Raw genomic sequence first — 15,710 nt, forward strand, 5'->3', positions numbered from 1 at the left:
CCAGGGGTAGGTTTGGGTTCAGGGGGTGCAGCCGCGGATGCGGCAGGGGGTATAACCCGGGCCAGGGGTAGGACCAAGCCGAGGAGGGCGTGCAGCCGGGGTACTACTGAAACCAAAATAAAGTAGCATGTTGTAACAATAGATATTAAAAGATGCATAGTTGGAGCACCCACAGGGAATCATATGTTATAAACAAGAAAATCCAGACGTTTTAGGCGTAACATGGACAGTAAGTCTAAGACTGAAAGTGAAATATACCCAGAGCTAAAGACATGTACACTGATAAACTAAGTGTTCTACTGCTTAACACCTACAAGTGTGCAACAGCAAGTTAAAAACTTGCAAGTGTTCAACTCGGTAGGTGTATAGTTTATCAGTGTAGCTAGTAACAAGTTGAACACTAAAGAAAGATTTGAGTAAAACAGCACAGCCACAACGCGGAGGTTGTCCAGTTTAGTGCGGATCCGGCGCGGATCCGCACGGATTCCGCGGAACTTGCGTCCGCACGGATCCGCACCACCGGGGAGGAGGGGAGGGCTGGAAATAAACGTTTTCGTGCACAGAAGTAGGTCGACCTGCACATTTTTGAAAAGAGGACAGAACAATGAATAAAGTTCAGTGAAAATATCGCACCAATAAACCCTCATATTGATGGTAGTGGTAGGAGTGCTACAGCAGCACGATACCGCGCGCTCTGTCGGAGTCGGCAGTAGTTTTTTGAGTAGTTGTCACTTGTCGCTTGTCTGCTAGCAGCAGCAGACAATAAGTAAACAAAACAAATTACAAACTGTCTTTCTCGCATGGTGTTTATGATAATTTGTTGTGGCTGTCTACATTTTGTCCTATATTTCCGTGTGTCGAAATGGACAATGTCCCTGAGGTTATCCAGCGCATGTTAGACTTTATTTTAGAGTCAATGGAGGAAGAAGACCGTCTTTTTCAAGAAATCCTCCTTGGTAAGGAAGTGTATATTTGTTTTTGTTCATTATTGTTTAGTTATAGAACGCACGGTTTGTAATTAATTGCCATTTTATGTAGATGAGAATGATTCACTGTTAAAAAAATCGATTGTAATTTTACAAATTTTGTTGGCAACTTTTTACGCAATTCAATGTTTGTAAAATTACAAACTAAAACAATTGTAAAAAAAATTGCAAACGTGTTTTGAAATTTCGCATCTGCGATCTGAAAATTAAAAACGTTAATGTGAATTTTCAAAACATCAAGGTGTATACGATTAAAATAATTTGCCATGAACATGGAGTAGGTGAGCCACAGACGGTCTAGGGATCAGCTCGTTAGGCTGAAGAAGTGACAGTTACCACTGAGGGTAGAGTCACAGCAAAAATACGGGAGCGCTTCACAGGCACCCCCAACTGAACGGATGCGAACGGCGCCGTACCTAACTAAGGAGAGGTAGCGGGGACCGGCGCGCGCTGGAATTAGACCAATTATTTGGGGCACTTGGTTGAATTTTTGCTTAAAAACAAATGCGTAGCCAGCTACAGCGTTGTGTTACAGATCATACCGCACAAAAATACATGTCAGTTTCTTGTGTAAATTTTAGTTAAATACTAATAATTGCTCTTGGAAGAGACGCGCTGACCACAACGCCATCTGGCGGCAGTTCTTTAAAGTACAGTTGCTGTTTCGTCGCATGAAAGTCCAAAGTCACAACGGGCTTATAGGTGTGGAGGTTCGTTGTACTGTAGTAAACCTGATGGAGGACTTGTGCAGGTCCTGTTTCATTTGGTTTTACTTCGCAAAATTACAAACTGCAATCGGAAAATTACAATCAAATCTCACATTTCCGATAGAGTGATCAAAATTTTACAATCGCAAATTGTAAAATTACAAATGTTTCCTAATTTTCAGAAGACAGATTTGAATTTTCAGAAAACTGTTATGATTTTAATAACTAATGGCGAAATTTAGAATTTTATGAAATTTCCCAACCACGTTTGCAATTTTACAACTGATTTTGATGTGAAATTTCACAACTTTTTTAACAGTGTTATGATGATTATGATGATGATCATGAAGAACTTCTTCGACGACTTGGAGCTGGTAGAGATATGGATGGAATTTTTGATGCTTTGGTTGTCCCTGCTCTGATAGCTGACATGTTGGAGTTGATCAATGATGAAGATGATCTTGCTCTGGATTATATATGTATCTATAGTTTTTGTCACTGTCACCTACTTTCCATACTTATGAATGTTTTGTATTCTTCAATTTATTTTTTGTACTTTTTAAATGGTCTCTTGTGATTTGTGTAGATCCTCCAAATTATAGACATATTGACTGGCGAGCCAACCTACCAAGGATGCAATACATGAGAGGTTTAGAGGACCCATACTTTTTACAACACTTCCGTATGGATCGGCAGACATTTGAGGTATGTCTGTTACCATTGCTTTCTCTGTAAAATTGTAACATACTGGAGGTAACAATTTTATTTTCTCTTTTATTTTTGCTTCAGAAGCTAATTGTGGTAATAGGCAACCACCTTTTAGTTAGAAATAGACTCATCCGATTGCGTACCGAAATAGACAAATGTCTGCTGATGGCCATCTGGATTTTAGCCAATCTTGACACATTCAGAAGCACAGGTGTTGTCTTTGGTGTTTCAAGAGGGACCGTTCATGCTCACTACATTGTTGTCATAGAGGCTCTTAGGGAATTAGCACCAAGGTACATCAAGTGGCCTTCCCGATTAGAGAGGCAGAGAATCGCCAGAGTAATAGAAGAAAGATCTGGCTATAGAGGAGTTGTCGGAGCCATTGATGGCATCTTGATAAACACCACTGCCCCTAAAATCCAGAGGGAAAGGTATATAGACAGGCACCAGCGTTATTCCCTCAATGTGCAGGCAGTTTGTGACCACAACTTGCAATACAGAGATGTTTATTTGGGTCAACCAGGGAGTGTTCACGACTCACGTGTCTTCCAGAGGAGTCCCCTTCATAATTGTTCCTAGAAGGAAATGATCTTCTTGAAGAAGATGAACACATTATAGGAGACGGTGGCTATGACATGACTAATAAGGTGACTCCCTATTTGAGATGGGTAGTGTTCTGTGCAGTTCAATGTTCGGCAGTACTGTTCTAACAATTTGTTATTTCTGAATTTGCAGCTACTTACACCATATACCAACAGGGGAAATTTAACCCCTCGTCAAAGGCACTTCAATTTTATTCACTCTGGGAACCGTATGTTTGTTGAGCGATCCTTTGGTTTGTTACGGGGCAAAATGAGACGATTGTTAAAATTGTATGTAAAGAGATTTGTTTACTGCCTCGACCATATATTGTCATCTTTTGTTCTTCACAATTTTATAATCCTCAGGGGAGAAGATGCTGTAAGTAGATCCCTTAAGGGGAGAGTATACTGAAAAAATTGATAAATCACATAATTTAATGAATTAATCAAGTTAAAATCTAAACAAGAGATAAAATCAAAAAAGTACTCTATAATTGTTGTAGTATACACTTTGAGGATTAATTTAAGGTATAGAATGCCAAAAGTCTACCAAAAAACTGTGCGCACAGAAGTTTTCAAAGTTACGTAAACTTTTAAGTGAAAAAAGTTCTATGCGCAAAGTTTTTTGATGGATTTGGACATGCTACAGTTTAAATGAGTTTTTAAAGTGAGTACTACTACTATTATAAACCACTTTTTTGAAATTGTCTCTTGTTTAGATTTTAAGGATTTCAGTATACCCTCCCCTTAACCAGGGTACCTCAATAGTGACATCTTATTTACCTGTGCTTTTCATAATCAGTTTTTAAATGTTTTTTTAAGGATGGCATATGCACAATGCCAGACCAAGCACCCGACCCAAACCGAACTTACCAGGGATTTGAGATCCCGGATGAAGATGATCCTGGAGATGACCAAGAAATTAGACAAGAACCAGGAGTGGGAGCTTTAAACCGGATTGGTGCTGGAATGGATCACCCTCTTCTGCAGCAAGCCAAAGCAGCGGGAATCAGAAAAGGGGAAGATATTGCAGATGAATTGGATGGGCATGACTTTCATCATTAATTTGTCTTGTAATTACTGTGATGCAAGTTTTTAACTGTAGAAAATTGAGACATGTCCGCTTTTAACTGTACTTAATCAAAAGTCAACTTTTTTCCAATGTCACATAGTTTTCTATAAACAAAATTGTATTTGAAGGTGTATAAGGTATAATTATAGATTCATGAGATATATGATCCATGCTCTGTCAAAAGTAGATCTGCTTCCTCTATCTTATGTAAGTTACCTAATGATATCCTTAATATTGCTAGTCAAATCATTTTTAAGAAAAAACTTTAGTCTTATCTAGTGATAATTAATTTTATCTTTGTTTTTTTACTTTACTCTTTTATTACTTGTGATCGCATTTTTTTCTTTTATATGATTGTATTGTGCATTCTCGTGATATTAAGTCTGACCTCTTTCTTATGTACCCTTTTGTACCTTTGAAATGAAATGAGCTAAAACTAAATCTACCCGCATTTTTACATTCAATGCATGTTCTAGTAACCAAGTACTTCAAAAATATCTGGATACTCTTGATAATTTTTAAAAGAAAAACAATCAATTCTACGAGAGATATGACATTCAAGGAATAGGAAGAAAGCAATAGAAACAGGAGTCAATGAAAAAGATTATTCGTAAAAATCAGATCTGCTAGACAAAATGTACTTACGTATTTCAGAAAAACCGAATGAGATCACACATAAATGCAATGCATGCATTTACAAGTCATTACAACTATTCCAATAGGGACAAAAACCTAATTAAATAAACAATGAAAATTCACTCACTTCTAGATGACCAGAATTGGTAACAATTAACATTAAATTACACCCTTCAACTTCCTTTCCAAAATGAAAGGTCAACACATAAAACTAGGTATCTTCACTAAAATTTTTGGCAATTATAAAAATATAATACTTGTTATAAAACAATTATTCTACACAACTGTTGCTTAGTTTTCTTAAAAAAGAACTAAAAAATATCACAGTCCCTGGGGAAATCAAACACAAACCCTTCTTTTTACTTTTTGCTATTAGCCAGTGCTAACAAAGCTTCTGTAATTTGAGAAGTCATTGCTACCCTAGAATTTATCAAACGATCCACCATATCCTCTTTCTTTGTTGTTTCCTTTCTAGCAGCAGGTGGTCTAATCTTGCCATACCTTTCAGGATCTGTAGAGGACGCATTATGTGACAAGTGACGACTTTGAGTGACCTGTGTAGCAGCCCCTGCAGAGTATGTAAGTTCGGGCTCAACATTCACCATTCCCTCCAGAATAGGCTGCAGCTCTACATAAAACGCCCATGGTGCAGGCCTCCCCTGCCCTGATCTATTCAGAGCTACTTTGTATAATTTGAAATCAGCTGCTAGAGAGTCCATTTTAAGCTTGCACTGAGCAGGGGAAAAGTGGTGGGACCTCAGAACCATTTGAGTTGAGATTTTTCTATAAAACTGGCTGTCTTTGTGGACCCGCCAAAAATCTTCTTTATACATTCGCCAGATATTAATTAAGGTGTGAATTTGAGCTGGTGTCATTACAGCACCTGAGGAAAAACAGACAGAAAAAGTAAGTACCTTATACTAAAGCAATACTCACCTAATAGTAGAAATGAAAGATCAAACCAACCTTTCGTAAATTCAGCGACAGCCAATACGTCATCTTCAAGAGTATGGTTCTGGCCACCATTATCATCATCAAGAAAGTCGGGGTGAACATCTGCCCCCCCCCCCCCCGGACATAAGCCCAATGTTTAACTCAAGAAGGGTGGGTGTTTCGGCGGTGATTCTCAGCCAGGCGCCTCTTCTTGAGTTTGCAGTCTGCTGATGAGACGTGGATGTTGTGATTCACGCGAAGAGCCTCTGAAATCTCTGCAATGGCACCTTCGGTTGCTTTGAATGAACGCTCATGGCGCCTCTCCTTCTGTACAATGCATTCCTTTATACATGCCCACGTAGCCTTTGTACTGTCTAGGCTGGCAATGATGACAGCACTGTCACCAGCACACCCACTTTCATCCTTAATAATACTAGAACATTCAGTGTTTGGCTCAGCCAAGTTGCAATTTGGAGTCATACTTTCAGAATTCTGCTCTTCTAGTTGATGGGCAGAGAGCACATTTCCATAGAAAGTCATGGATAGAATACAAGATGCAGTGGCAGCTTCAATATTACGAAACTGGAAGAAAATAACAAGGATTAGGAGTATTGCAGCCATGATACAAAATTGTTATGCTAAGTATAAACACAAAACAGTAAATATAAACACAAAACAGTACCTCTACAATAGCATTTCCACTTGTTCTATTAATTTCTGAAATGCCAATGACAATGTCATTGGTATCTTTGTCCCCCAACAACTCCTTCACCTCAGTGTTAATCAAATCCATGAGAGAAGCCTACACAACATAAATTTCGAGTATGATTCATTATGCATGATTAATTGTATTTAATGGAGAACAGGACGATTACAAACCAAGCCCAGATGAGAAAGCTCACCTCTTTGAAATTTTTAAATGGGATGTTGGAAAACATCACTCTGTTGCTCATCAATAATCCTCCTTCCATTTGTTTTACAGAAATTTTTGCGCCCCAGAATTGCAGATCAGTACGCTTACAAAATGATGTGGCTACCTCAACACTGCTGAACTGCAAGGAAAATTAAAGTAACAGTAAATATACAAAACACAATACATGTGCTGGCACAGTAGCAATAGTTGACACATACTACAACGCAAGTCTGCTTGTTAGGGTCCAGGTCCTCCACAGCGTCCACTATCACAGTGGATTCAGGGACACTAGGCATCCTTTCCCGAAGCTCAACGTCGATCCAATCTATTAGTGATTCCTGGAATGGAATGCAGTCAGAGAGAGAGAGAGAGAGAGGATCAAATAACAGACATAGTTTGTGTCATCTGTAACAAATAAGCAGCAAGCACCACAAACCTTCTTAAAATACTTTTTAGGAAGTCCACTAATAAGAACCCTTCTGCTTTTGGATTCGGTTTGGATTTGTTTCAATGAAACTGTAGAGCCCCAGAACTGCAGATCAGTACGTCTACAAAATGATGTGGCAAGTTCAATACTGCTGAACTGCAAGGAAAATTAAAGTAACAGTAAAATTGCAGAACACAATATTTTTTTTGGCACAGTGACAGGAGTTAACACATACCACAACAACACAAGTCTGCTTATCATGATCCAGGTTCTCCACAGCTTTCACTATGATAGCGGACTCGGGAATACTGGTCATTCTCTCCCGCAACTCAACATCAACCCAATCAATTAGTGATTCCTGAAAAGGAATAAAGTCAGAGACGATCAGATGAAAGACATGAAATGTGCAATGCCTCAGAAAATGAGCTGCTGCACACCACAAACCTTTCTAAATCTCTTCTTTGGTAGGGCTGACACGAGGACTTTTTCTGTATTGACCTTTGCTGTAGGACACATGACTCTCCCATTATTGTTGACTTCATGGTCGTCAGAGACAACTTCAGTGCCGTTTAAATTAATTACTGTTTCTTCAGTGCCATTGAGCTTGATCACGTTCTTGAAATGAATCATGCCAAAATCAGCATTGTCTTGACATAAATTAACTTCTCCTTCAGTGCCATTGGCCTCTTCATTGTTGTGTAAAGGAGTAATGCCAAGATCATCATTCTCCTTGAATGAATTTCCATCTGGCATTTCATTTGAAATGCTTCTTCTGGCTGAAGTAATTCCTTTTAAAACTCCATGTGCTTTAACTTGAATTTCATAATCATCCTCTTGAAATTTGGCTAGAAGTCAAAAAAAATAATCTCACCTTATCAAGTACTGCAATGTTAGAATTACTCACAAAATTGTGAATTTACCTGTTTTGTCAAAGGGAGACATTTCCTTAAAAATTTGATGTAAATTAGAGTCAGCTGAGGAAGAGAAATACAACTATGGGTTTAGTAACGTTGCACCTGAGCAGACAAATCTTAATTAGAATAAGCTCACCTTCTTTAACACAAGTAGACGAAAAGAAAGACACATCTTGTCCTACTACTGCTAGAGAGTCCATTTTAAGCTTGCACTGAGCAGGGGAAAAGTGGTGGGACCTCAGAACCATTTGAGTTGAGATTTTTCTATAAAACTGGCTGTCTTTGTGGACCCGCCAAAAATCTTCTTTATACATTCGCCAGATATTAATTAAGGTGTGAATTTGAGCTGGTGTCATTACAGCACCTGAGGAAAAACAGACAGAAAAAGTAAGTACCTTATACTAAAGCAATACTCACCTAATAGTAGAAATGAAAGATCAAACCAACCTTTCGTAAATTCAGCGACAGCCAATACGTCATCTTCAAGAGTATGGTTCTGGCCACCATTATCATCATCAAGAAAGTCGGGGTGAACATCTGCCCCCCCCCCCCCCGGACATAAGCCCAATGTTTAACTCAAGAAGGGTGGGTGTTTCGGCGGTGATTCTCAGCCAGGCGCCTCTTCTTGAGTTTGCAGTCTGCTGATGAGACGTGGATGTTGTGATTCACGCGAAGAGCCTCTGAAATCTCTGCAATGGCACCTTCGGTTGCTTTGAATGAACGCTCATGGCGCCTCTCCTTCTGTACAATGCATTCCTTTATACATGCCCACGTAGCCTTTGTACTGTCTAGGCTGGCAATGATGACAGCACTGTCACCAGCACACCCACTTTCATCCTTAATAATACTAGAACATTCAGTGTTTGGCTCAGCCAAGTTGCAATTTGGAGTCATACTTTCAGAATTCTGCTCTTCTAGTTGATGGGCAGAGAGCACATTTCCATAGAAAGTCATGGATAGAATACAAGATGCAGTGGCAGCTTCAATATTACGAAACTGGAAGAAAATAACAAGGATTAGGAGTATTGCAGCCATGATACAAAATTGTTATGCTAAGTATAAACACAAAACAGTAAATATAAACACAAAACAGTACCTCTACAATAGCATTTCCACTTGTTCTATTAATTTCTGAAATGCCAATGACAATGTCATTGGTATCTTTGTCCCCCAACAACTCCTTCACCTCAGTGTTAATCAAATCCATGAGAGAAGCCTACACAACATAAATTTCGAGTATGATTCATTATGCATGATTAATTGTATTTAATGGAGAACAGGACGATTACAAACCAAGCCCAGATGAGAAAGCTCACCTCTTTGAAATTTTTAAATGGGATGTTGGAAAACATCACTCTGTTGCTCATCAATAATCCTCCTTCCATTTGTTTTACAGAAATTTTTGCGCCCCAGAATTGCAGATCAGTACGCTTACAAAATGATGTGGCTACCTCAACACTGCTGAACTGCAAGGAAAATTAAAGTAACAGTAAATATACAAAACACAATACATGTGCTGGCACAGTAGCAATAGTTGACACATACTACAACGCAAGTCTGCTTGTTAGGGTCCAGGTCCTCCACAGCGTCCACTATCACAGTGGATTCAGGGACACTAGGCATCCTTTCCCGAAGCTCAACGTCGATCCAATCTATTAGTGATTCCTGGAATGGAATGCAGTCAGAGAGAGAGAGAGAGAGAGGATCAAATAACAGACATAGTTTGTGTCATCTGTAACAAATAAGCAGCAAGCACCACAAACCTTCTTAAAATACTTTTTAGGAAGTCCACTAATAAGAACCCTTCTGCTTTTGGATTCGGTTTGGATTTGTTTCAATGAAACTGTAGAGCCCCAGAACTGCAGATCAGTACGTCTACAAAATGATGTGGCAAGTTCAATACTGCTGAACTGCAAGGAAAATTAAAGTAACAGTAAAATTGCAGAACACAATATTTTTTTTGGCACAGTGACAGGAGTTAACACATACCACAACAACACAAGTCTGCTTATCATGATCCAGGTTCTCCACAGCTTTCACTATGATAGCGGACTCGGGAATACTGGTCATTCTCTCCCGCAACTCAACATCAACCCAATCAATTAGTGATTCCTGAAAAGGAATAAAGTCAGAGACGATCAGATGAAAGACATGAAATGTGCAATGCCTCAGAAAATGAGCTGCTGCACACCACAAACCTTTCTAAATCTCTTCTTTGGTAGGGCTGACACGAGGACTTTTTCTGTATTGACCTTTGCTGTAGGACACATGACTCTCCCATTATTGTTGACTTCATGGTCGTCAGAGACAACTTCAGTGCCGTTTAAATTAATTACTGTTTCTTCAGTGCCATTGAGCTTGATCACGTTCTTGAAATGAATCATGCCAAAATCAGCATTGTCTTGACATAAATTAACTTCTCCTTCAGTGCCATTGGCCTCTTCATTGTTGTGTAAAGGAGTAATGCCAAGATCATCATTCTCCTTGAATGAATTTCCATCTGGCATTTCATTTGAAATGCTTCTTCTGGCTGAAGTAATTCCTTTTAAAACTCCATGTGCTTTAACTTGAATTTCATAATCATCCTCTTGAAATTTGGCTAGAAGTCAAAAAAAATAATCTCACCTTATCAAGTACTGCAATGTTAGAATTACTCACAAAATTGTGAATTTACCTGTTTTGTCAAAGGGAGACATTTCCTTAAAAATTTGATGTAAATTAGAGTCAGCTGAGGAAGAGAAATACAACTATGGGTTTAGTAACGTTGCACCTGAGCAGACAAATCTTAATTAGAATAAGCTCACCTTCTTTAACACAAGTAGACGAAAAGAAAGACACATCTTGTCCTACTACTGTGTTCATTCCGTGCACAGCAGGCTCAATAACAAGTTCATTCCGGAAAAATATGATCTTTTCTTTTTGACTTGATAGGCACATCTCACTTGCTATTTTAGAATTGATGAACTGAGTATATTGAAAAAACGTAGAACACTAATTTAAGCATACTTGCTTGTAGGATGGAGTAGGAAGAAAGAATATGGTTAGAGCATATTAACTTACCTCGACAAAAACCTCATTACTTTCTTTACAGTAATTCAGAACTCGTTTAATTGATACCTTTGTTGTACTGTAAATGTTCTTCCTGATTCGTATTTTCTCCAAGGCGGCTTTAAAGGTTAACTGAAATACAAAACGAATATGTAAACAGTATAATTGTTAAACAACAACAACATCGGAAAAAGTAAGAATAGTGCCTCCATGAAATTGACAGGCAGATTGGAGACCTTCACTGAAAGGGAAGGTTTTTAGGTGTTACACACCAATTTCGCTGGGCCGCGGTACATATTCCAGGGGACACATGTAGGGGAGAGCGGGGCAGTTTGAGGAACGTTTCGTTTTTTGGCTCTAAAAACTGAACTATTTGTCGCACAGACCTGACGTTTTGACACAAAGAAGGTGGCATTGGCATGTATCAACCCTTTAAAGCGCGTTGCAATGCGGTGTCTTTGTGAGGAGATATAGCCAGTTCCTCATACTACCCCGCATTCCTCAAACTACCCCATGTGCGGGGCAGTATGAGGAACGCCGTGGGGCAGTTTGAGGAATGGCCTTTTGCTCTTCGTCAATGAATCGCATGGTATCGTGCTTTACAGCGTCAAGGCATTGCCTCCTTCCCTTCACTGGGTCAAAATTGCACATCTGTACCTCAAATAGTTTCGTTTTTAGAGCCAAAACTCTAAACGTTCCTCAATCCTACTAAAATATGGCCTTCCAGCGGGGCAATCCTATCGGCCACACGCTATAGCATGGGCTGGCCTATCCTCAATTTACCCCGTGCAGGTCTTCCTCAAACTACCCCGTTCTGCATTGATTCATTCAAATAATCCCTAAAAAATTACGGGGCGCTGTATCATACCGTCCGGCACGGCAAAATAAGCAGGAAGGATGTCTTCTCTTACACAAAAGGCCCCATCGCATCAGGGGCGCTCCGTAATATCAAAATTACATAATATATAAGGTGATAAAACTCCCGTTTTGGCTGCCAACTTGTCTATTTTGACATTCGTAGTTTAAAAAACGCACCAGTTTACTCGCAGCTTTTACGTATGAACGTTTTTGAATGAAAGTACTCTAGGACAATTTAGTACTCAACCTACGGCGGTGTCAGTGCCCGCAATCAAAATTTGTAGGCAGTTCCTCAAACTGCCCCGTTCCTCAATATGCCCCACTCTCCCCTAGATTAAGATTGGCACCGGTTTTAGCTGCCCATACTATGTTTTTCGTTTGTTTTGGACAATTTTTAGTAGGAAAACATCATAAAACCAGAAAAAATGTGATCTTCAAATGCCTATATCTCCGAAACCGTTTGACCTACACCCCCCAGATTTTGCACAGAGGTACGCCGAATTTGTAACTAAATTATCGTGAAGTATAATTTTTTTCGAAAAACATCGAAGAAAATGTCACAAACTATGTGCACCTTCCTTACTTGGATTTCGACTTGGATTTCGGACCATTTCAACAATTTTTTTCGACTCTTCCCATATTTTTAGACAATTAAGGTATCTATGCGGTCTACCTCTGTGCAAAATCTGGATGGCGTCGCTCAAACGGTTCCGGAGATATAGACATTTGAAGATCACATTTTTTCTGGTTTTATGATGTTTTCCTACTAAAAATTGTCCAAAACAAATGAAAAACGTAATATGGGCAGCTAAAACCGGTGCCAATCATAATCTACATATGTCTCCTGCAATATGTATCGCGCCCATCGAAATTGGTGTGTAACACCTAAAAACCTTCCCTGTGAGGCATCCACATTCCAAATTAATTTTTCAGGTGATAAAATCTTGCAAGCTTTTTTTCTGAGAGGACTCTCACTTTCAGACACAACCCCTACAAAACGACAAGCAATCACATTGTACGCCATACATTAATTACAAATTTAAAATTGGATTACTGCCTTTCCTCGTGGAACGTGAGGTTACGCCAGCACGAAAACTGGAAACAATTCGGCCATGAACGTACCTGCATCTAACAACTGATCTTCAGCATCCATAATGGGGATCTTCAACTCTAATGACTTTACTATAAATATGAACTCGTTGATTTGTACTTGCTGGAAGTATATGTCAAACTGTCAAATTGATTTGTGCCGTGCCGGCTAGTGCCGGCTGCTGACAAGTGACAACTTACAACTGCTGCCGACAGAGCGCGCGGTATCGTGCTGCTGTAACACTCCTACCACTACCATCAATATGAGGGTTTATTGGTGCGATATTTTCACTGAACTTTATTCATTGTTCTGTCCTCTTTTCAAAAATGTGCAGGTCGACCTACTTCTGTGCACGAAAACGTTTATTTCCAGCCCTCCCCTCCTCCCGGGTGGTGCGGATCCGTGCGGACGCAAGTTCGGCGGAATCCGCACTAAACTGGACAACCTCGCGGTCCCGCCCCGACTGCACGGACGCATACGTACTCTCTCTGCGACTTTCACTCGGAGACTGACGTGGTCGCTCGCTGTGTCCAGCCAGCAGCTGTGCAGTGTGCAATGCAGAGGAGCCAGCAGGTAGTTCGGGGGCCCTGGGGCCGCCCCACCGTTCCCCTCTTCTGCTCGCAAGTGCGCCAGTCTAAGGATTAGCGCCAGCGCCCGGCCGGGGTTTCCTGGGAAGTAAAAAACCAGACAAGCACGGCGCTGTCCAGGTGAACCGAAAGCGTACTGGGGTCGCTCTGTTTGTTTCGGAGCAACCAGAAAGCATACTCAGGTCGCTCTGCTCCCTCACGGAGCGACTCGATGACGGACATAGTCGCTCCGGAGCGAATCTCCGGTGAACCTTGGCGATACGTCGCCTAGGAGCCCGACGAGCATATCAAAAGCAAACAAATCTTTTAGCGTCGGGAACCTTTATCGAACAGCAGACGTTTCATGTCCATAATTTTAGAGTATTGTGTCCCCGACAAATGCTGTCAGTGTTTCAAATTTTGGTGCCGGAAGGCCCTGTTCCCGGATACCTTCCCATTAGCTCGTCTCGGGTGTCAGCGCCGCAGGCCTAGCTATATGTGCGCCAGGCGCGTCGCAGCGTAACAGTGTTTTGTGAGATATCGCGAAGCCTGTTACGCGAGACGTGGTCTGGCGTACATATAGCTAGTAAATGTAATTTCTAACCCGGACAGGATAAATGTTCCCAAATCAATTACAACCTTCGTTATGCAACATTTGGACCTCTGCTGTGTATGGGTCAAAGAATTATGCTAGGTTTTCTGGCTCCTTCAGGTGACCAAACCATGCAGAAATTATAAATGGCTGATCTTGGCCCTGAAAACACACAAGAATAGGAAAGTAATGTGCATTGTTGGTGTTGAAAATTGGAATTCCATCCATGTTCACATCCAAGACGATTTCATTGTATACAATGAAATAAGTATACTTATTTAAGTATTGGAGGTCTATGCGAGATCTTATGTTGGACAAAATTCCCTTATACCAATATTGTCCTCCAGCACAATCTACAATATTTTTATCAGTGGGGGTATGTAAGAAAGTCCCCCGTGTTTTAGGGAGGAAAGAATGCACTATATTCAAAATACTGAGTAGCTCATTAACTTTTGATGTTGTCACTCCTCTCTTTGCCCAACATCTCAATGAGTTTAATAAATATAAATTCAAGTCATCTTGGTCCCATGCTGCATTCCCCTCCCCATCACGATCTCCTTCAGAATTTGAATCGCTGTTGGCGTCAGATGATTACCCTTCTTCGACTACGTTGTCTTCCTCTACTTCCTCAACACCACTGCTTTCTGTTCTATCGCTATTATTATCGCTTCCCTCCCTAAGTAAATCTTCATCATTTGCTCCATCATCTTGACTGTCGCTGCCATTAGAACTTTCAGAATTATATGAAGAACTACTGGTGGTTGCTTGATCAAGAATTCGTGCTTCCTCTCTGACCCCAGCAAGATACATCAGCTGTGCTGCTCTAGCCCTTGCCTGGTTTAGGATGTCTCTGCCCCTGTCCCTAGGCTAGAAATAAATTTAGAACATATCAAAACTTTACTAAAGCAAAAGGTGTTTATGCAAACAATACTACTGACAATTAACTCTATGTCGACATGAAGAAATGCTTAATTTAAACATGAGATTTTGTTCTATTAGGTTGTGCTGTTTTTTTTTATACAACAAATTTTTAAAGTGATATTAATGAATAGACAATAAATTTGCCTCATTTTCTATTTTGACCAGAGATAAGGTTATGGGGCACTCTAGAAAAGTTGCGAGAAGTTAGGAGTGTCTTCTTAGGCGTAAAGTGATAAGACTACACTTACCGGTCTCAATGCCCGTTGCTCACCGTCCATTCTCGAAATTCAAATTCAAAACAATTCTTTTCGAAAACTTTTGTTGTACCGGCCGGCGAAAGTAACGTTGGAAACATGGAGGTTGGAAATCTTGCTTGCACTCGAGTGTGAGAGTGAGTCAGCCAGGGTTGCTTTTGTTAGGTATAAAAATAATAAAAACATCAAGGTCTTTTATAATATTATTGAAGGGTTTTCAAAAATAATTTTGTATACTGTCAAAGAGAAGTACGTTTCAAAGTACGTTTGTTTTGAAACATCAAAATGATCTGTTTCTGTTGATTGGGATACCAACAAAATTTGTGTTATTTTCAGATGCGACATATGTTGTCCTTCAGTGGGAACAGGCCACAACGTATTCCTTTGTGTTGTGGAAAATAAGGGATCCTGACCATCCACCAGTGACAATAGGGTATTTCAATGGAGCGCTGCCCGGAACTAAGAAGAACAAAACCGGATACAGAGAGCGGTGGTGGGGGCGGG

At 40.2% G+C, this 15,710-nt stretch overlaps 1 protein-coding gene across 1 annotated transcript in view; it reads right to left on the minus strand.

Annotated features, from left to right (window-relative positions):
• Nucleotides 1-15,355, minus strand: part of LOC127750502 (uncharacterized) — a 20,546-nt gene extending 5,191 nt beyond the window's left edge. The window contains exon 1 of the mRNA XM_052272332.1: nt 15,201-15,355. Within this exon, the coding sequence (XP_052128292.1) occupies nt 15,201-15,230 (30 nt within the window). The 5' untranslated portion in view covers nt 15,231-15,355. The remainder of the gene's footprint in view (nt 1-15,200) is intronic.
• Nucleotides 15,356-15,710: the final 355 nt, after the last annotated feature.

The sequence above is a fragment of the Frankliniella occidentalis genome, unplaced genomic scaffold, assembly GCF_000697945.3.
Source record: "Frankliniella occidentalis isolate FOCC.00 unplaced genomic scaffold, Focc_3.1 Scaffold200, whole genome shotgun sequence".
NCBI classification, from domain to species: domain Eukaryota; kingdom Metazoa; phylum Arthropoda; class Insecta; order Thysanoptera; family Thripidae; genus Frankliniella; species Frankliniella occidentalis.